General features: G+C 41.9%; 1 protein-coding gene across 1 annotated transcript; it reads right to left on the bottom strand.

Annotated features, from left to right (window-relative positions):
* Positions 1-67: 67 nt before the first annotated feature.
* On the bottom strand, positions 68-17,888 carry LOC309361629 (uncharacterized protein). Its single transcript, XM_081896694.1, has 5 exons — positions 17,851-17,888; positions 5,219-5,314; positions 3,620-4,144; positions 1,937-2,116; positions 68-1,663 (listed from the first exon to the last, which is right to left on the bottom strand). The coding sequence occupies exons 1-5, from the start codon at positions 17,855-17,857 to the stop codon at positions 213-215; spliced, it is 2,259 nt and encodes a 752-aa protein (XP_081752820.1). The 5' UTR covers positions 17,858-17,888; the 3' UTR covers positions 68-212.
* Between the last annotated feature and the right edge of the window lie 1,099 nt (positions 17,889-18,987).

The raw sequence follows: 18,987 nt of genomic DNA, 5'->3' as shown, positions 1-18,987 counted from the left end.
ATTCATTCATTGATTCATTCATTCATTCATTGATATAATTGTATCCAACATTAGTTCTAGACTGATTTGAAATTAATGATTATGGCAAACCTGAATATTAATTCCAGTAGGTTTACTCAAAGTAGAACTTAGACAGATACAACTCCTCTCCCTCTCTCTCTTTTTACTACAAAGATGAATGTACAAAGCATTAAACTGAAGTCTGATGTGATCTACTTGGATTTGGTTGGGGGCTGATTCACTGAACGTTTCCTGTGGGTCTGTCTCCATCTTTCCCTAGTCCACCTCCCACGATTCTCCACAACTTCATGCAGGAGGCTGGCATAGTTGTACTCGTCGTTTTCAAGTGAGATCTCATCATACAGGGGCAGACTAGTGGAAGCAACATCAGCTGATGAGAGTGGAGAGGGATGACTTTCCTGACGGACTTTAGATTGAGCAGATACTGGTTTTGATGACTGTTTCCTTTTCACAGCTGTGGGGCCCCTTTTTGTTTTGAGTCCAGACTGTGAGGCAACTGCTGCTTTTGATTCTTGCTGAAGTGAAAACTCGGGTTGGTTAGCTGGTTTTACCTCTGTCTTTAATTCAGTTCTGCCACTGACTAGGTGATCACCCTCTTTGGGGCATGTGCTCAGATCATGCTGCCTTTGCAGATCTACAGTGAATTCAGATTTTCCAACATCTGTTGGCTCTAAGGCAATTTCGGCCCTTGATTCTTGCTGATATGGAAACTCTGTTTCCTTGGCTAGCTTTGCCTCTTGGTTTAATCCAAGCTGACCCTTATCGAATGGCTGACATGCCTTCCTGGGATGAACCTCTAGCCACTCTTCCTCAAATTCTGAACTCCCAACATCCAGTTTCTCTTCAAGGTTGACAGTAGGCAGGAGGAACTGTCCTTTAAATGATTCTCTAATACTTAACACATTAGACCTCTGCCCCAAACATTTTATCTCATAAGGCCATGTCAAAGCGCGCTTCAAAGAAACTGAGCAGCTTCCACCCGCTTTTATAACCCCATCTTTTTTAGGTGGGACATCAATTTGCTCTTCAACTGTTGTCGTAGCAACACTTAAATATAAGAAGGGTTCAGGATTTTCAACACTGTCACAGCTATCATCATTCTCAGATGCTCCCAAAATACAATTTTCCTGCAAACTTTTTGTTGCCACTTCTGAAGTAACTTTCATATCTGGAGTTTCTAGATATACTTCAGTCGGGAATGAGCTCACATTGCAATGCCTCTGAAATTCCTTTCTGTTGTCTGTTTCTAGCTTGTGGTAATACCACAGTTCCATAAAGTTGCACAGGTCCTCACTTCTCATGTGCATTTTTTCATTTAACAGTGTGAAGGGAGTTGTTAGATGCCCTTGCTTTTCATCAGCCAAATTGGTGGCCTGACATGGTCTGGGGCAGAACTCTGCCTGCAACAATATGGCTGAGGCAGACTTGGCACGAACTCTCAACAACCTAGAGTGAGACATCACCCCTGTCTCTGTGACTCTGATCTTTCCATCAGTCAGTCTGTGTTCAGCCATGGAATCAACACAGTCAGATGGTTGACCATTAGTGGTTAGATCAGTCGCTTCTTTGCTTGGCTGGATTTGTTGATTACTGCGTTTCACCATCCAGATCAAAAGCAGCATCAAAATGAACGACATCAACACTGCCCAAAGTAAAAAAAAAAAGAAGGTAAAATATTAGCTCAAAAGGGTACATGAATTCCTAAAGAAGCAGATAGAACATAACAAGGTAAGAAAAGCAGATCTGATCAGGCCAATGACCCATCTAGGGCTTCCCATTGGGGTATCTAGTTGGCCAATGTGAAAACAGGGTGATGGACTAGATGGACCTTGGACCTGATCCAACAGGACCTTTCTTGTGTTCTTATGTCAACAGAGATATGTTATCAAACATTAACAGATACACAGAAACATACCTAAACATACCAGCAAAGCTGGTAGTCCAACTTTATGGAAGCTGTTCTCAAAGGCTGATGAAAAGAAGTCTGGCAGGCAGTTCAAGTCAGAGATGTTCCAGACAGGAATCCCTTCTAGGTTTGGTGGACTTCGGCAAATGACAGAGGCAGCATCTTCAAGCAGTGACGCATTGATCAACTCTGTAAAGACATACGGTCTTGAACAGTGGAAAAACTGACTGGGAAATGATTCACTGTTGAAATCTATTGTGTCTGGTTCCATTTATATTTTCAATTTTTTATGCAATTAATTTTTTAAAATAAAAATGAAGGCATTGCTTAAATTGGTTTTAAAAGTTAGCCTGTAGGATTAAGCCAGCCTCTCTCAAATTTCTGATTAGAAGAGGCCCACTTCGCACTTTTAAACTGTTCAACCTGTGTTGAATCACATTAAGTGTTGAATCTACAAACAGTAACTATAAAGATTTAACAGAAAGATATTATTTATCACATTGATCACAGTTTACAAAACTCCCAAAAGCACAATTTCAAAAAGAGTTGTCTAATTTAAGAGAGCACATATATTCACAATAACATTATGGCATTAATTCACTAACACCTTGTAAACACATACTGTATTTTTTGCTCCATAAGACAGACTTTTTTCTTCCTAAAAAGTAAGGGGAAATGTATGTGCGTCTTATTGAGTGAATGCATAGTCCCTGGAACCAAATTGCCCAGGGACAAAAAGCAGTTCATACTCCCCCCCCCTTTTTTTTTTAAAGAGGGAAGTGGGTGTTGAAACAAAGCCGCTGATCATTTGCTGATCGGGGAGAGAGATAAGGGATGCTAGAGAGAAAGGAGGCTGCCTGGGAGGGGAGAGGTAAAGAGAGCAAACTTGCAAAAGGGGGAAACAGGAAGACTAAAGCAATAAGGAGATAAATTAGAAGAAAAGGAAGAGCAAAAAACTGCTCCAGCTGAGGAAAAGACACTAAGGCAAACAAGAGGGAAGGGGTTTTGAAAGGAAACAGCTGATTTGTGGGATCGGAAGAGAGATAAGGGACGCTAGGGAGGCTGCCTGGGAGGGGGGAGGTAAAAGCCCATGGATTCTCAGGATTTTTGCATTGGGTCACCCCAAATTCACCATCAGATCACATAGCATGTCCATGGCTACAGCCTGCACCGAAAAAATCATGCATCCACTGTTTCCTGGGGCTGCAGTGGTGCAAAAACGTGGTTACAAAGCACGGATCCACATGGATCCTCAGAATTTTTGCATTGGGTCACCCCAAATTCACCATCAGATCACATGTCTGTGGCCACAGCATGAACCACAAAAATCATACATCTACTGTTTCGTTCAGAATATTTTTTTTCTTGTTTTCCTCCTCTAAAAACTAGGCTCGTCTTATGGAAAAAAATCGTAATTCATTTTGGTTCTAAACCATCTCTGCATTTGTAATCAACGTATGTCTGCCATTTGACCCCCAAAATTATTTTGTCTCTGTCTTCCTTCCAGGTAGGTCCAAAAAACCCCAGTCAGTTTGGCCATAGCTGCAAAATCCCACAATTAATCAAAATATGATTTAATTTTAAGTGTCATTTGTAACCTCCAAGATGTTGCAGAGAGAATTCTAGCTGCTCTCAAATAATTTCAATTGTATTGTTTTCACAACTAGGTTGTTAGCCACCTTGGGCACCTACCTTGCAGGAATAATCCAAAATCCTGAAGTTGACAGGAGCAATTCCATGGATTTCCACCCAATTTCATCACTGGGAGCATCAGCCCATCAAATACATCTCTTGCTAAAGTTGTTAACTTATTGCCGGACAGGTCAAGCAGCGTTAGCTTGGTCAGCTCCTTAAAACTCTTGCTGGATATCTGATAGATCTGATTGTTTGCTAAGTTCAGCGATGTAAGGTTGGAAAACCCTGAAAAGTCTTTTGGCCCTATACTGGCAATGAGGTTCTGAGCCACTGTCAGGTTTTCTAGACGCCCAGGGTTGGAAAGCCAAGAGGCTTTAACCTCAGTTACACTGTTCTGGTATAAACTTAGTTTGCGGAGGTTTTGGAAAATGCTGAACGCTCCTGGTTTGATTTTCGTTATGCCGCTGTTTGCTAGGGCGAGGCTGGACACTGATGCCAAGCTGGGGCTACTGAAGACGGTGGAGTTGAGAATTCCAATGTTGGTTACCACAAAGAGAATGGAGGTCAACCCTTCTGGAAAACCTAGAAGTGGCAGAAACAGAAAATGCTTGAGAGATAGCTTTATGTTTTATATGTGATCGTGTTTGGAAAGGAAAGCCTCTCGTCCTCAAGGAGGGTAGGAGTTGTGAGCGGGAGCCGTTTCCCGCATTGGCAGGGGGTGTTTTGCCCCCTGCCCAGCTGCCCCAGCTGCCACACCACGCCCCCAGATGGCCAGCCAATCGACTGGAGGCTTGGGGGCGGGGTTTAGCCGCTCAAACGCGGCAGCGGCAGTGTTTCCCAGCCATTGTGCTGCTGCTTCTGGTCGGATCACGCACCCACCTTCCCTTAGTTCATTGCTTGCTTCTTGACATCGCTATGGACCTGTGGTTGGTCGCCTTGGTTGGCCAAGGGGCCTGGTAGGAATTTTTATCCAACTGGCAAATTGGCACCGGCCACTTGGTTTTTCGCCTACCTCGTAGCAAATCATCACAATTTTTGGGTATTGGTGGTTAGGCATTGGAATATGGTTGTGTGTTGGAGGGCATGGTGTGGCCATTGCCTACCCCTCCATTTTATGGGTATTCCGTTAAAAGAATCCGGCGGTCGTGGATCCTGTCCAACGCCCTTGCTGGTGGCTAGGGCCATGGCACGACCCCCGTTGACATCAGGGGGAGCTTTCAGTTGTATTTGCATCAACAGGCTCTTCCCACTGGTGATTAACCCTTGATAGACTCACCCCTCCCTGAGGGCGTGGAGTCACGCTCTGTTGTTTTATCCAGTACCTAAGCCAATATCTCTCACATGCTGTCATCAATAAAGTTGTGGCATTTTTTAGCCCATTGACCTAATATACTGTGTCCATGTGTCTTTCTTATCCTCAAGCGGGTGGTGGGTCCTTTAATCACAACTAGCTTACCATACAAAGGTAAAATTTGCTCCACACACATTCGCCTCTGTTACTGCCCACCACTGGCATGTGACCTCAAGACAGTTTCCCAGCAGGGATCTTCTTAAAAACCCAAACTTAAAGTGATGACTTTGGAAGCTTGTCCCTCTACAATTTTCTAACAATCATGCCCCAGCATAGATAAGTCTTTGGGAGGATGGATGACTCACCATTTGGAATGGAAGAGCAGAAGTACTCCTTTTCAAGGACACACTGGAACCTGGAAAGCTTTATTGATACCCAAACCAAAATAAGTCCAAAGAGCACTGCAACATTAAGGAGAGGTTATGTTACTCCAACGCACACAAAAAATGTACATACAACTCCTTCAGTCTCTCTCTCCCTCTAGTGGGCAAGTCCTTGCTAAAAGCAAAACTAATATCTCTAAACCTACCATCTAAGGAAAGCACCAGGGTAGGGAGAGGGGAAAGGGAGAGAGAACTCTGCTTGCAACTGACAGGCCAACCTTGTAAACAAAGGAAATGATTTTGCCCAGGCCCTCCAATCCCAGTCCTTTAGGGAAGGGATGTTGAAGTAAATAAATCACCTAGGTCTCATGGGTTTCTTGTACTTTTGCAAGTTCTGTCTCTACGCAGGAATTTTAATAAAACGGTTCTGGTGGAACACAGCAAGTTGCCTAGCATAGTATGGTCTACACTGGCTGGCAGCAACTCTCCAAGCATTCAGGCACAGAGTCTTTTCCAGTTCTACCCGGAGAGGCTGGGAGCTGAAACTATGACCTTCTGGATATGAAACAGATGTCCTTAAGGCTTGAGTCCAACCCACGCCCACCCTTTATCCAGCCTTTTCTTTCAAACCCTACTGTTCTTCCTCATATATTCCTTTTGGTGTAATCTTGCTGTTGTTTTTTTGTCTTCTTTTGTTTCCTCCTCCTCCTTAATCTTTTCCTGTTTGATTATTTTGCTTCAAGTTCAGTGTAGTCTGCTGCTCTGGAAGGAAGGACCTGAACCAGCAGATTCTATTTACAGGAATCAAGACATTACGAAAGGTCGGCGGTTCGAATCCCCGCGGCGGGGTGCGCTCCCGTTGCTCGGTCCCAGCGCCTGCCAACCTAGCAGTTCGAAAGCACCCTCGGATGCAAGTAGATAAATAGGGACCGCTTTCTAGCGGGAAGGTAAACGGCGTTTCCGTGTGCAGCTCTGGCTTGCCAGAGCAGCGATGTCATGCTGGCCATGTGACCCGGAAGTGTCTTCGGCGAGCGGGGGACCCCTAAAATCACAGGCGCTGAAGCCTGTGAACAAGGAGATTCGGTGGGCATCTTTGCGCCCCCCGGTATCGCGAAAGAGCCTTTTTAAAGGCTCCGGAGCGGCATCGGGTGTGAGCGCAGTGCTGAGGATCGCAACCCAGCTCACGGAGCGAAGCCGCGTCGCCATTGACGGAGAGCGCCGATTCCTTCCTGAAACTACCGATTGGAAACAACACCCGTGAGTAAGAACAATAAATAAAGGGAACGGGACTTTAAAATTTAAGAAGATTTGGCTGAAAACGGGAGAGGCAAAAAATAAGGAAGTCTGCCCCCCGGAGCTACATGATTGACTGAGCAACGAAAAGAGCAAGCTGTGTTTAAAGGGGACGTTTTTAAGCTTTTTAAATTGGTTAAACTTGACATCGGAAGAGGACCTCCCCCCCCAACGAGCAGGAGAGGGGGGGAAGAAATTTGACTTAACTTTATCTGCTCAAGAAAGGAGACCTGAATGGGAAACCTTCCACTGCCGATACCTCTGGCCAGGCTGCCGGGGCAATTGAGCGCCTGAAGGGAGCTGTCAAACTTGATTGAGGATACAAAGTAAGATTTGTCTGATACAAAATAACGGGACTTTAGCGGATATAAACTGTAACATTTTAAACTGCAAAAAAGTAGGGTTTTTATTTGGACTTTCGCTTTTGGAACTTTGCATGGCTATTTCTCTCCCTGTTTCTTTGTTTCCGTATTGGATATAATGTACTCCCTCTAGAGGCTTAAAAGAGAGACTGTTGCATTGAGATATAAACAGTGGGATTTTCCAACTGCAACTGTTCCTGTGGGAACGACCTTGAGATATGAGCGGCCCACTGGATGAAATATCAACAAGATCCAAGGCAAAACAGGCTCAGGCTCAAAAGAAAAGAGGCTCCTTGACAGGAGCAACAGCAACATAGGAAAGAACAACAACGGTATCAATGGATTCCATGACACAGGCTCTACTCAGGATAAATGAATCTTTAGAATCGCTTACTAGGCAATCTACAGAGAACTCCAAGAAACTGACTGAACTGACAACAAGATTGGATTTGAACACGACAATTATATCGACCAATACAGATTCTATAAATCGTTTAATTCAGGAAAGTGCAGAGACGAGGAAAATAGCCGAAAACGCGAGGACCACGGCCGAGGAAACCAAAGGGAAATTTGTTCCTATCGCAAAGAAGGTACATGAACATGAGGAAGCCCTGGCCCTTATGGAACTCGAGAGGAAAGGCAAGAATTTGAAATTGAGACTGGTGCCTGAGGAGGAGGAGGACAAGCTTGGGGAATTTCTTACAGATAAATTCCAAGAATTTTGGAGTGAAGAGTTGGGAGAAGAGGAAGAGGAATTTACAATAACTACAGCCTTCCGGATTGGAAGAAAGCAAGGCAAGAAGCCAAGGGATTGTTTAATAACTTTCAGATCCAAGGAAGAGAGAGATAAAATATTGAACCTACATTTCCAGAGGGCATTGGTTATCAAAAATTCCCAAATACAGATCTTCAAAGATATTCCCAGATACTTTTTGGAGGTGAGAACACAATTTAAAGACCTAGCCGACATATTAAAACAAAACAACATTCAATTCAGGTGGGAATTCCCACAAGGACTGTCCTTTAACTTCAAAGGGAAGAAAACTAAAATAAAAACAATTCAAGATAAAGAACACTTTCTGGAGAGAAACTTTGAGGACTTTCAGAAAGGAACTGCAGAGGGGGGAACACTGGACATTACCAACCTATCGTTTGGATTGAACCAAGCACCGACCGACGAGGAACAAGAACTTGGAGCAGTGGGTGGGAAAAATACCCAATAACAAAAATGTCCCTGCAACTTCTGAGTTGGAACTGTAATGGTCTAAACCATCCCCGAAAAAGAGATCAAGTTTTCCACATATTAAAGAAAGAACAGCTAGATATAATCTGTTTGCAAGAAACCCATATTGCCAGGATACACAGGAAACTTTTGATAAATAAGAGATTAGGACTGGAATTTGTTTCCTCAGACAAAGTTAAGAAAAGAGGGGTGGCGATTTATGCCAAGGAAAAATGGGAACCAAAAATGATCTTTAAAGATGATGAAGGAAGATACCTGGCAGTAGAAATTCAAATTCAAGGAGAAAAGATTTTAATTGTTGGAGTTTATGCACCCAATGAGGGGAAGGCAGAGTTCTTCAAGAAGTTGCATGAGACTTTAATGGACTTTATGGACTTTAAAATCATAATGATGGGAGATTTCAACGGAGTTGTCTCCACAAACATGGACAAGGCACAAAGACAAGTAATATCTAAGGACGGGAGACTACCAAAGACTTTCTTTGAACTCACTGACACCATGGACTTGATTGACATTTGGAGAACTAGGAACCCTCTGGAAAGAGAGGGAACCTTCTTCTCGGAAGCAAAAATGACCTGGACTAGAATTGATCAAATTTGGATTTCTAGCAGTCTGGCACCAAGAGTGAAAAAAACAGAAATCTGCACAAAAACCTGCTCCGACCACAATGCAGTCAAGATGGAAATGAAATTAACAACGGCTGGAACCTTCAGATGGAGGATGAATGACACCCTATTTAGAGATGAAGAAATTTATCAAAAGGCCCAAAAAATATTGAAGGATTACTTTGAGATAAATTTGAGAACGGAAGTGGAAAAAAGAATAGTATGGGACGCAAGTAAGGCCGTGATGCGTGGATTCCTAATTCAGCAAAATTCTATAAAAAGGAAGAAACAAAATGAGAGGAAGGAAAAGATTTTGAACCAGATAAAGGAAGGAGAAAAGAAACTGAGATCTAAACCTAAGTCTCATGAGATCTTAAGAGAAATAAAATATCATCAGACGCAATATATGGAATTGATGAATCAAGAAATAGAATGGAAGATAAAGCAAATGAGACAAAAGACATTTGAATCGGCAGATAAATGTGGGAAACTGCTGTCATGGCAACTGAAAAAGAGGCAAAAGTTAAACACGGTGACATCCCTGGAAATAGAGGGGGAAATTATCAACAAACCAAACGAAATAAGTAATTGTTTTCAAAGTTTTTTCAAAAAACTTTATGCACAAGGGCCTACAAACGAACAAGAAATAGAGGAATTTGTTAAAAAATATGGACTATCAAAGATTTCAAAACAAAATAAAAGGATTTTGAATGAAAAAATTACAGAACAAGAAATAGAGGGTGCCATCCAGAATATGAAATTGGGGAAATCACCAGGACCAGATGGTTTGACTGCGAAATACTATAAAGATCTTAAAGAATGGCTAATACAGCCATTGAAGGAAGTATGCAATCAGATATTAGAGGGGGAAAAGGCTCCCGAATCGTGGAGAGAAGCATTCATCTCACTTATACCGAAGACAGAAACTGAGAAACATCAAGTTAAAAACTACCGCCCTATATCACTCTTGAATGTGGATTATAAAATTTTTGCAGACGTTTTGGCAAAAAGATTTAAGAGAGTTTTGGTGGAGGAGATTCATAAGAACCAAACAGGCTTTCTCCCAGGGAGACATATGTCAGAGAATGTGAGGAACATTATAGACATTTTGGAGATGCTAGAGGTAGACATTAACAGGAAGGCAGTTCTGATCTTTGTGGATGCGGAGAAGGCCTTTGACAACATCTCTTGGAAATTTATGAAGAAGAATCTCCATGGGATGGGGGTAGGCCAAAGGTTTGAAAACGGTATAGGTGCAATATATTATGAACAAAGAGCGAAGCTAATTGTGAACAATGTGGTAATGGATGAAATATCAATAGAGAAAGGTACACGACAGGGATGCCCTATATCCCCTTTACTATTTATATCTGTCCTGGAGGTTTTATTAAACATGATTAGGAAGGACCAGCTGGTAAAAGGAATACAGGTCGGATCCAAACAATATAAGTTAAGGGCATTTGCAGGTGACTTAGTGCTAACTTTGCAACAGCCAGAAGCTAGTACCAAAAGAGTTTTAGAATTAATGGAGATATTCGGCCAGGTCGCAGGATTTAAATTGAACAAACAGAAAACAAAGGTGCTGGAAAAAAATCTAACAAAAGAGGAGAAAGATAGGTTTCAAAGTGAAACTGGGTTGGAAATAGAAAAAAAGGTTAAGTACCTGGGGGTAAACCTGACATCAAAAAATGTGAATCTATTTAAGGATAACTATGAAAAATGCTGGACAGAAGTTAAAAAAGATCTAGACATATGGTCTAGGCTGAAACTTTCCTTGTTAGGCCGAATTGCTGTTATCAAGATGAATGTATTGCCAAGAATGTTGTTTTTATTTCAGACGTTGCAGATTCTAGACAAAATGGACTGTTTCAAGAAGTGGCAGAAAGACATATTTAAATTTGTCTGGCAGGGCAAAAAGCCCAGAATAAAATTTAAGATCTTAACTGATGCAAAAGATAGAGGGGGCTTCGCCCTGCCGGACTTAAGACTTTATTATGAATCAGCAGCCTTTTGCTGGTTGAAGCAATGGCTACTTCTTGAAGACACAGACATTCTTGATCTGGAAGGATATGACAATAGTTTTGGTTGGCATGCATATCTGTGGTATGACAAGGTAAAGGTTTACAAAAGTTTTAAAAACCATATTGTCAGGAAAGCATTGTACAATGTTTGGAATAGATATAAGGATTTATTGGAAAGTAAAACCCCTAGGTGGTTGTCACCAATGGAAGCGAAAGCAGTGAAAAAAATTAATATGGACTCAAATTGGCCTAAGTATTGTGAAATTTTAGAATATGATGGCGAAAAACTGAAGTTACAAAGTTTTGAGAAGCTAAAGCATAAAGTTCGAGATTGGTTACACTACCGTCAGATAAATGAGATGTTTAAGCAGGACAGGAAACTTGGTTTTCAGAAGGAGAGGTCAAAGTTAGAAACAGAACTGCTAGAATCCAATACTAAAAATCTATCTAAAATGTATAATTTGCTGCTGAAATGGAACACACAGGATGAAACAGTGAAATCAGCTATGATTAAATGGGCACAGGATGTTGGTCATGACATTATGTTTGACGACTGGGAACAGTTATGGACCACCGGTGTTAAATTTACGGCATGTAATGCCCTGAAAGAGAATATAATGAAAATGATCTATAGGTGGTACATGACCCCAGTCAAACTTGCAAAGATCTATCATTTGCCCAATAACAAATGCTGGAAATGTAATGAGGCTGAAGGTACTTTTTACCATCTTTGGTGGACCTGCCCAAAGATTAAGGCCTACTGGGAAATGATCTATAATGAAATTAAAAAAGTCCTTAAGTGGACATTTGTTAAGAAACCGGAGGCTTTTCTCTTGGGCATGGTCGGCCAATTGGTATCAAAGAAGGATAAGACATTCTTTATGTATGCAACCACAGCAGCAAGAATCCTGTTGGCAAAGTATTGGAAGATGCAAGAATTACCTACTCTGGAAGAATGGCAAGCGAAGGTGATGGAATATATGGGACTGGCAGAGATGACCGGCAGAATCCGTGACCAGAGGAAAGAGACAGTGGAAGAGGACTGGGGGAAATTTAAAATATATCTAAAAAACTACTGTAAAATTGTGGACTGATAAGATGTTAAGGGGTAGGAAACAAAGAATTACAGCTGTAAATCTTAAACTTTAAGAAAATTCAAAAGGGACTTGACTAAAGACTGATCGATGAGTTGCTCGAAAAAATGGTAAAACAAGGATGTGGCGAAGGGAAGGCATGGGGAAGTCAATTTTTGTTGTTTGTTTTTAATGTTTATGTTTGTTTTGTTTGTTCTTATTATGTGTAAAAACCAATAAAAATATTTTTAAAAAAAAGGAAGTGTCTTCGGACAGCGCTGGCCCCTGGCCTCTTAAGTGAGATGGGCGCACAACCCCAGAGTCTGGCAAGACTGGCCCGTATGGGCAGGGGTACCTTTACCTTTACCTAAAGAGTTGGTCAACAGCGGAACGGGCTCCCTCGGAAAGTAATGAACTCTCTATCCTTGGAGATTTTTTAATCCAACAGGTTGGATGGCAACCTGTTGGGCATTATTCAGGTGGGATTCTTGTATTACAGATGGTTGGTCTAGATGGCCCTTTGGGGTCCCTTTCCAACCCCACAATTCTATGATTCTTGTCTGTTTTATTCAGTCCATCAAAAGTGATTTTGTTCAACTATAGTCTGCCTTTAAAAATTCTTAGTGTTGGGGTGCATTTCAAGCCATAGTTTGCCTTATTAAGTCATTATTGTCACTTACAAGTATTATTGAAGCATTTTCCTTAGAGGAAAACATCTCTGGGTCTGTGTGTGCTTGTATCTATTTCACACATCCACCAGTGTCTTACTGGACTATAGCATTGTATAACACACACACACACCGTTGCAAGCTGCAAAGCATCACACAATACACATCTTGGGCTCCACTCTGAGGATTGTTATATGAACAGGTTATCTAAATTAATTTTTCTCTCCTCTCCTCCCTAAAAGTGTGCTATTTAAACAAGTGGGAACTGCATTAAATTGCTGCAGTGCAAAGTGTGTCTGTTCAGTGCATCATGAAGCTTGTGAACCAACCATGCACTCTTCATTGTCACATCCTTAAAACCTATCAAACATAGCTGTTTTGTGGGATTTCTTAGCCTGCTCCTCATTTTCTCTTCCCGAAAAGATTTTTCCCTATTTCTAAAAACCTGGGGGTGAGGAAGGTTTAGGAGCAAGCCACCCCCACCCCAGTTGCTTGGTAATCTTCTTCTTCTTCTTCTTTGGCGATTACTCGTACCCGAGTAAGATTGTCTTCCATAAACACGGTTATAACAATGAGTCCGTAAGTGACTGTGGAGGCACAGTGTGGACATTGGTTCCCGGGCAGGAGTTGATCATGGTGTGGATTTGCCAGGCGTGCCTTCCTCTTAGCACGTTTCTCCCTTGCACCCTGAGTTCGAGTGTCTTCAAACACATTTGGTAAAGGCTGTTCTCCAGCTGGAGCGCTCGCAGGCCAGTGTTTCCCAGTTGTTGGTGTTTATACTACATTTTTTTAGATTTGCCTTGAGACAGTCTTTAAACCTCTTTTGTTGACCACCAGCATTACACTTTCCATTTTTAAGTTTGGAATAGAAGAGTTGCTTTGGAAGATGATAATCAGGCATCCACACAACATGACCAGTCCAACGAAGCTGACATTGGTAATAGCCCCACTTTGGCTACCCAGCTCTCAAAATGAGATGTGGACACGATCTGTCAGTTTTGGTTTCCGTCACCTTCTTGTCTTAAACTCAGGCCCCCCCATGTTGTTGCAGCAATTTGGAATTGTGTTTCTCTTAATCCTCATGAAAATTCATCAGCATCTGAGTGTGAATTTCTCCTAACAGACACACTTTTGTATGCAGTTTTGACTAATATATGCATTTTTATATGTTCTCCCCTCACCCAATATATTCACTTGTTTGCACACTGCTCACTTAAATATGCACCTTTGCATACTTTTGAAAACTTTAAAAAATGGAGAATTGGACAAGGTATGAAACAAACTCCTTCATTTATATACATGGGTGTACTCTTTAGTGAAACCTCCCTTGGAAGTTTCGGATGGAAGCAGTGAAAGTTAAAGCACAGAAAACTATTGGGGCATTGATGAAGTTCTGTTACAACAGCTGATTGAACCTGCCATGAAATATTTGATAGTAAAGTGCTTACTCAAATTCTTTATGACACTGAAATCTGGGGCTCTGATTTGAACTCCATTAAGGTTTTGGAAACCAGGCAGAATATTTTATTTTCCCTAGAAGCTATACTCTCTACCACCAGGAATATCAACAGCTCTTCTTTGTTCAGAATCTGGGACGCCAACAATTAAGGCAAGAGCAAACTGTGCTCGGTTAAAGTTTATTTTAAAAATTGCTAGTATGCCTTTTGAGCTTTTTCCTGCACTGTGCTATATAGAATTGAGCGATAACCTGCTCTGGAAAGCAGCTTGTCAAGATGTTTTAAATTATTATTATATTCCAGAACTGAGCTCTGGTTTGACCTTGAGTAAGTGTCAACTAAGAGACTGGCTCTTCTGGATATAACCCAGAATCTGGATTCTGGACAGAATCCAGAAATGACCTGCTACTAATTAGAAATACCATATTTTTCCCTTGGTATCCACTCCAGAGTATTTTAGAGCTCCAACGCTCACCAGCTTCCTCAATAAATGCCTTTATTGAGCTGCATTTTCAAGTAATGCCTATTGCAATCTTGGATGGCTGCTACAGTAAACAAGGTCATGTATGCGGACACAGTTTGCATTTGTAGTTAACCTCAGGTGTAAGACATCACTCATTATCTGTTAGCCTGCCTCTTATCCAGAGACTTTCTGAAACCTTTATTAACATAAGCAAGTAGCCACACCCTGGAAGAAATAGGTTGGTTTCTTTTGAGTGACAATAATGGCTTTATAAGACAGAGAGTAGCCCTCTATGCATTGACTGAAAAATAATAATAAAATAATCAGGGAAAAGGAGTTATATAAAATCTCTATAAATTGTCATGGTGGTTGTTTCCAGTTCCTGTCTCATACCATGGTGACGACTCTCTCAACATAGGAGAGAGGCACAGGCTGAATAAAGAGGATGGAAATGGTTAAACCAAACCTATAAACCCTGATGTTGGGAAAGATGGAGGGCACAATGAGAAGGGGACGAGAGAGGACGAGATGGTTGGATACTGTTCTCGAAGCTACAAACATGAGTTTGACCAAACTGAGGGAGGCAGTGGAAGACAGGAGTGCCTGGCGTGCTCTGGTCCATGGGGTCACGAAGAGTCGGACACGACTAAACGACTAAACAACAACATAAACCTATTGAGGTACCGGAGGTACCGGAGACCTGCTGTCACCTCAATGGCTTGCCCCTGCAAAGGGACAGGTGGAGGTGCTGGGTGCTTACTCACTTTGCCTGATGTGAAACCCCCAAAACTGCCATTGGATGTAGAGGTTCTCCTTGTAATTGGGTTTTAATTGGCATTAAGAATGGGTGCACACACAAGAGGACATGTACATTATAACTGCAAACAACCAGCTGCATGGAACTGAGATTTGAAATTGGGAGAAGAATCTATCTTGTGCTGAGGGGGGATGGAGGAGATGCGGGCTCTCTGCTATATTTTATGGAAGATTTTATGTTTGTGATTCAGCAACCCTCTCTTAATATTGAATTTTAAGATATACAGGTGAGGATGGTTTGATGCATGATGTAACATTGAGATTTAAAAGAAGATGTAAAGCTGTGTGCGGCTTGAAAGGAGTTAAAAGAGGGAGAGAGCTGTTTTGTTTGGAAGTTTGTCGCTGGGGGTTGGAGCCTAACCCCCCCCCCAAAAAAAAAATAAGACTGAAAGAGATTGTGGAGATGTTGAGATATAACCTATTTTTTTAAAAAAATTAAAAATGCTATGGTAGCAGCGAAAGGAAAGTTGCACGAGGGCTTTTTGGGTGTTGGAAGAGGAATGGCGCCACCTTTTCCCTCCTTTCTCAGCCAGAAGAAGAAATGACAAATCTCTGGAACTCAAAACTTGTTGACTCTGTGCTAGTAGAAAGGAGGGATCTGCTCTTGTCAATTTGGAACTGCTTGAGTATTATGGGAAGGAGCTGAGCAGGAGAAAGAAGAGGGTTTAACCTTGAAGTTTCAACTCTGCCCCAACAACAGTGGGAGTAAGGAGATAGCCCTAAATGCTACAGGAAAGAGGAAAACGTCAGAGAGACATATAAAGCCAAGAGACTAACAACTGACTTTTGGGTGTAGTGGACACAGGATGAAAAGGAAAAAGCTATGGGTCCTCACTTGAAGCCTTTTTTTTTTTTTTGGAAGTTAAATAATAAAATAACACCAAATAGAAATCATTAAAAGTGCAACTGTTAATTGTGTGATAATTTGGAAAAATGGAATGTAATAATGGAAATAAATGAGAATATGAAACACAGTAATATTAGATAATAAAGATCCATCAGGAACTGTGTGTGTGGGAAGCCTCTTAACAAAATTGTATTAATTTGGAACTAATTTGTGTAACTAGGTTTATATTGGAAAATCAATAAAAATAATTGGCAAAATAAATTAATAAACAAATTGTTGTGGTGATTCAAAGGTTAAGTCTGAAATCAAGATGGATTTGAGTTTGTTGATGTATCTGGTATCTTCTCTCTCTTACATCATGGATATTAGCTTATATTATGGACCCATGTTGTTTTATTAAGGCTGTTACTACAGGTTTGCCATGGCCTTTGGCTAGAGCAATAAACTTATGAACTGAACTGATTGGAGAACTGCACTGCAAATTTTTGAAAGTGTGAATTCCAAAGAATACATGCTGTTCAATTTGTGGATTGGTTTGCGAAGTGGTAGTTAGGCGGTTTTTTCTTTATAATGTAAACAGAATCAGTTTTCTCTCCATCTCTAGCCTGAACTCTGCGCCTGAGTTCAGTTGGTTGCTATTGTGTTTCCAAGCCCAATTCAAGGTGCTCACAGTTACATTCGAAGCCCAAATGACTTAGCCCCAAATGCCCAAAAGACCATCTCCCTCCCTATTGAACCTCTTAATACTATTATGTATATAGTACATTAACTCTTAGTAGTTCCTCTTAGTAGTTCCACCACCCATAGAAGTTCGAGAGTGGTGGCAGCCCGGGAGAGGGCATTATCTGTGGCAGCATCAGTGCTCCTGGCATCTTCACTATAGAGTTTTTGTCATACACTGAAGAAACATCTCTATCCTAGCCTTTGACACTTAAGTTATATATACTTCAGGACCCACCCTATTCTCATTTATTTATTGTATCTACTCTATGCCCACCTATTTCTCTGAGGAGCTCAAGGTGGCATACATCATCCTCATTTAATCCCCACAATAACCGTACAAGGTAGGTTAGGCTGAGTAGCAGCAGCAGCAATTGGCTCAAGGTCACCGGTGAGTTTCATGGGGATTTGAACCCTGGTCTCCCATATACTATCCCAATGCTCTAACCACTATACCACATGGAGTGCAACCCTCTCAGTCCCAAACACCTAATCCCCCCCCCAAAAAAACCCTCCTGATCCCTTCCTCCTTGCACTGGATATTTTGGGCAACCTGAATGCTGCTGTGTTGGTCCTGATACAGAGCAGTTTTGCCATTTGCTTTAAGGCAGTGGTGTCCAAACTTTTTTTCAAAAAGGGCCAGATTTGATGAAGTGAAGGGCCGTGAGGGCCGACCAAAGGGCCACCAAAATTGTTTTTTCAGGATTGAAGTTGTTGAGCTCTTTTATGATTTTACCCCCAAGTTGTTGAGCTCTTTTTTTTTTTAGGATTGAAGTTGTTGAGTTTTTTTTTAGGATTTTAACCCAGGAAATAAACTGCCACAGGGGCCGGATTAAACCAACTGGCGGGCCAGATTAGGCCCCCGATACAAACTTTGGACATGCCTGCTTTAAGTCATCTGTAATGGTGTATTTTTACATTACTCCAACCAGCTGTGGGACCTTAAGGGTGATGAGCGCGTAATAAATCAAAATAAAATAATGACAGCACCTGCAACTAAAAGTTTGTTGTTCATCCACACGGTAATCTAAGAGTCCCCTACTTACATTTCATGTTGGACAGGCTTTTCCTTTCAGCGAGAGAAGCAGTCAGCTTGGGCTTCTTCGTGAGCACACTAGCAACCTTGCCTGGGAGGTGGGAGGTATAAAACTGCAGGGCTGGTGCTTGCAGCCTCCATTTGGTGGACACAGGCAAGTCGAAACCTGTTACGTGTTGAACTCTTCCCTTCTGTGGGGGGCTTAACATTCCCCCGTGAGGCCTCATGCATGGTTAGTATAGCATCATCTCCATAGCATCACCATGGCGTCTTCCCATTACCAGTAAATACGTTAGCCATTTTACAGGATAAACCAAGAGCCCTGCTCCATTTTCCTAGACTCCCCCTTCCCAGCACAGTCTCGTGGGGATGTAGAGAATTATAGATCAAATATGAATATGTCTGGCCTTGGGGTCCCTTCAGTCATTGCTAAGTCACTGGGAGTTGGATCCCTTTGTCCAGCAGAAACCATACTTTATTTAGAGGGTCATGAATGAAGCTGACAACAGGGTTATGGGCGACCCTTGTCCATTCGTACTGAACACATGTACAATAGATAATTTTATTATTTATACCCTCGCCCATCTGGCTGGGTTTCCCCAGCCACTCTGGAGTGTCTAACCTGAGTCATGCCTCCTGATGTCGCCCAAATCATTTCCCAAAAAGAAACTGTGCAACTGTCTTTTTTGCAATGTTGTTTTGCAATACAGCTTCACAGCAGGTATGGGGAGCCCTTTTCAGCTTGAGAGGTGCATTCGCTTCGGGGGGGGGGCTACATGCTGGTGCTGGGTTAGGCGAGAGTCAAAAGTGGGTGAAGCAATGAATGCAAATTTTGCTTTTGTACAGGAGGCTAGTTTCTACACACACTCCTACCTATCTTCTATCAAGGCAAGTGAAATATACTCGGAGTTGAGAGTGGATTTCATGCTCTTTATTCAGCTCATAGTGGTGAGGAGAAATGGAAGTTCCCCCAGAATGTCTGCCTTATATACATTATGTACACAATGGGCCCCACGTGATTGGCTAATTCCAGGATTCGTTTGTAGGCCAATCAGGCTGCGGATTCCCTTCCACCTAGAGCTGGATTGGGTGGCTAATCAGACTGCTGCATTCTGGATCCGATTGTTCTAGGACCAATCAGACTGCT

This window comes from Podarcis melisellensis, assembly GCF_964234715.1.
Source record: "Podarcis melisellensis genome assembly, chromosome: Z".
Taxonomy (NCBI): domain Eukaryota; kingdom Metazoa; phylum Chordata; class Lepidosauria; order Squamata; family Lacertidae; genus Podarcis; species Podarcis melisellensis.
The sequence above is the reverse complement of the archived record's forward strand: the minus strand, read 5'-3'. Positions and strand labels throughout refer to the sequence as shown.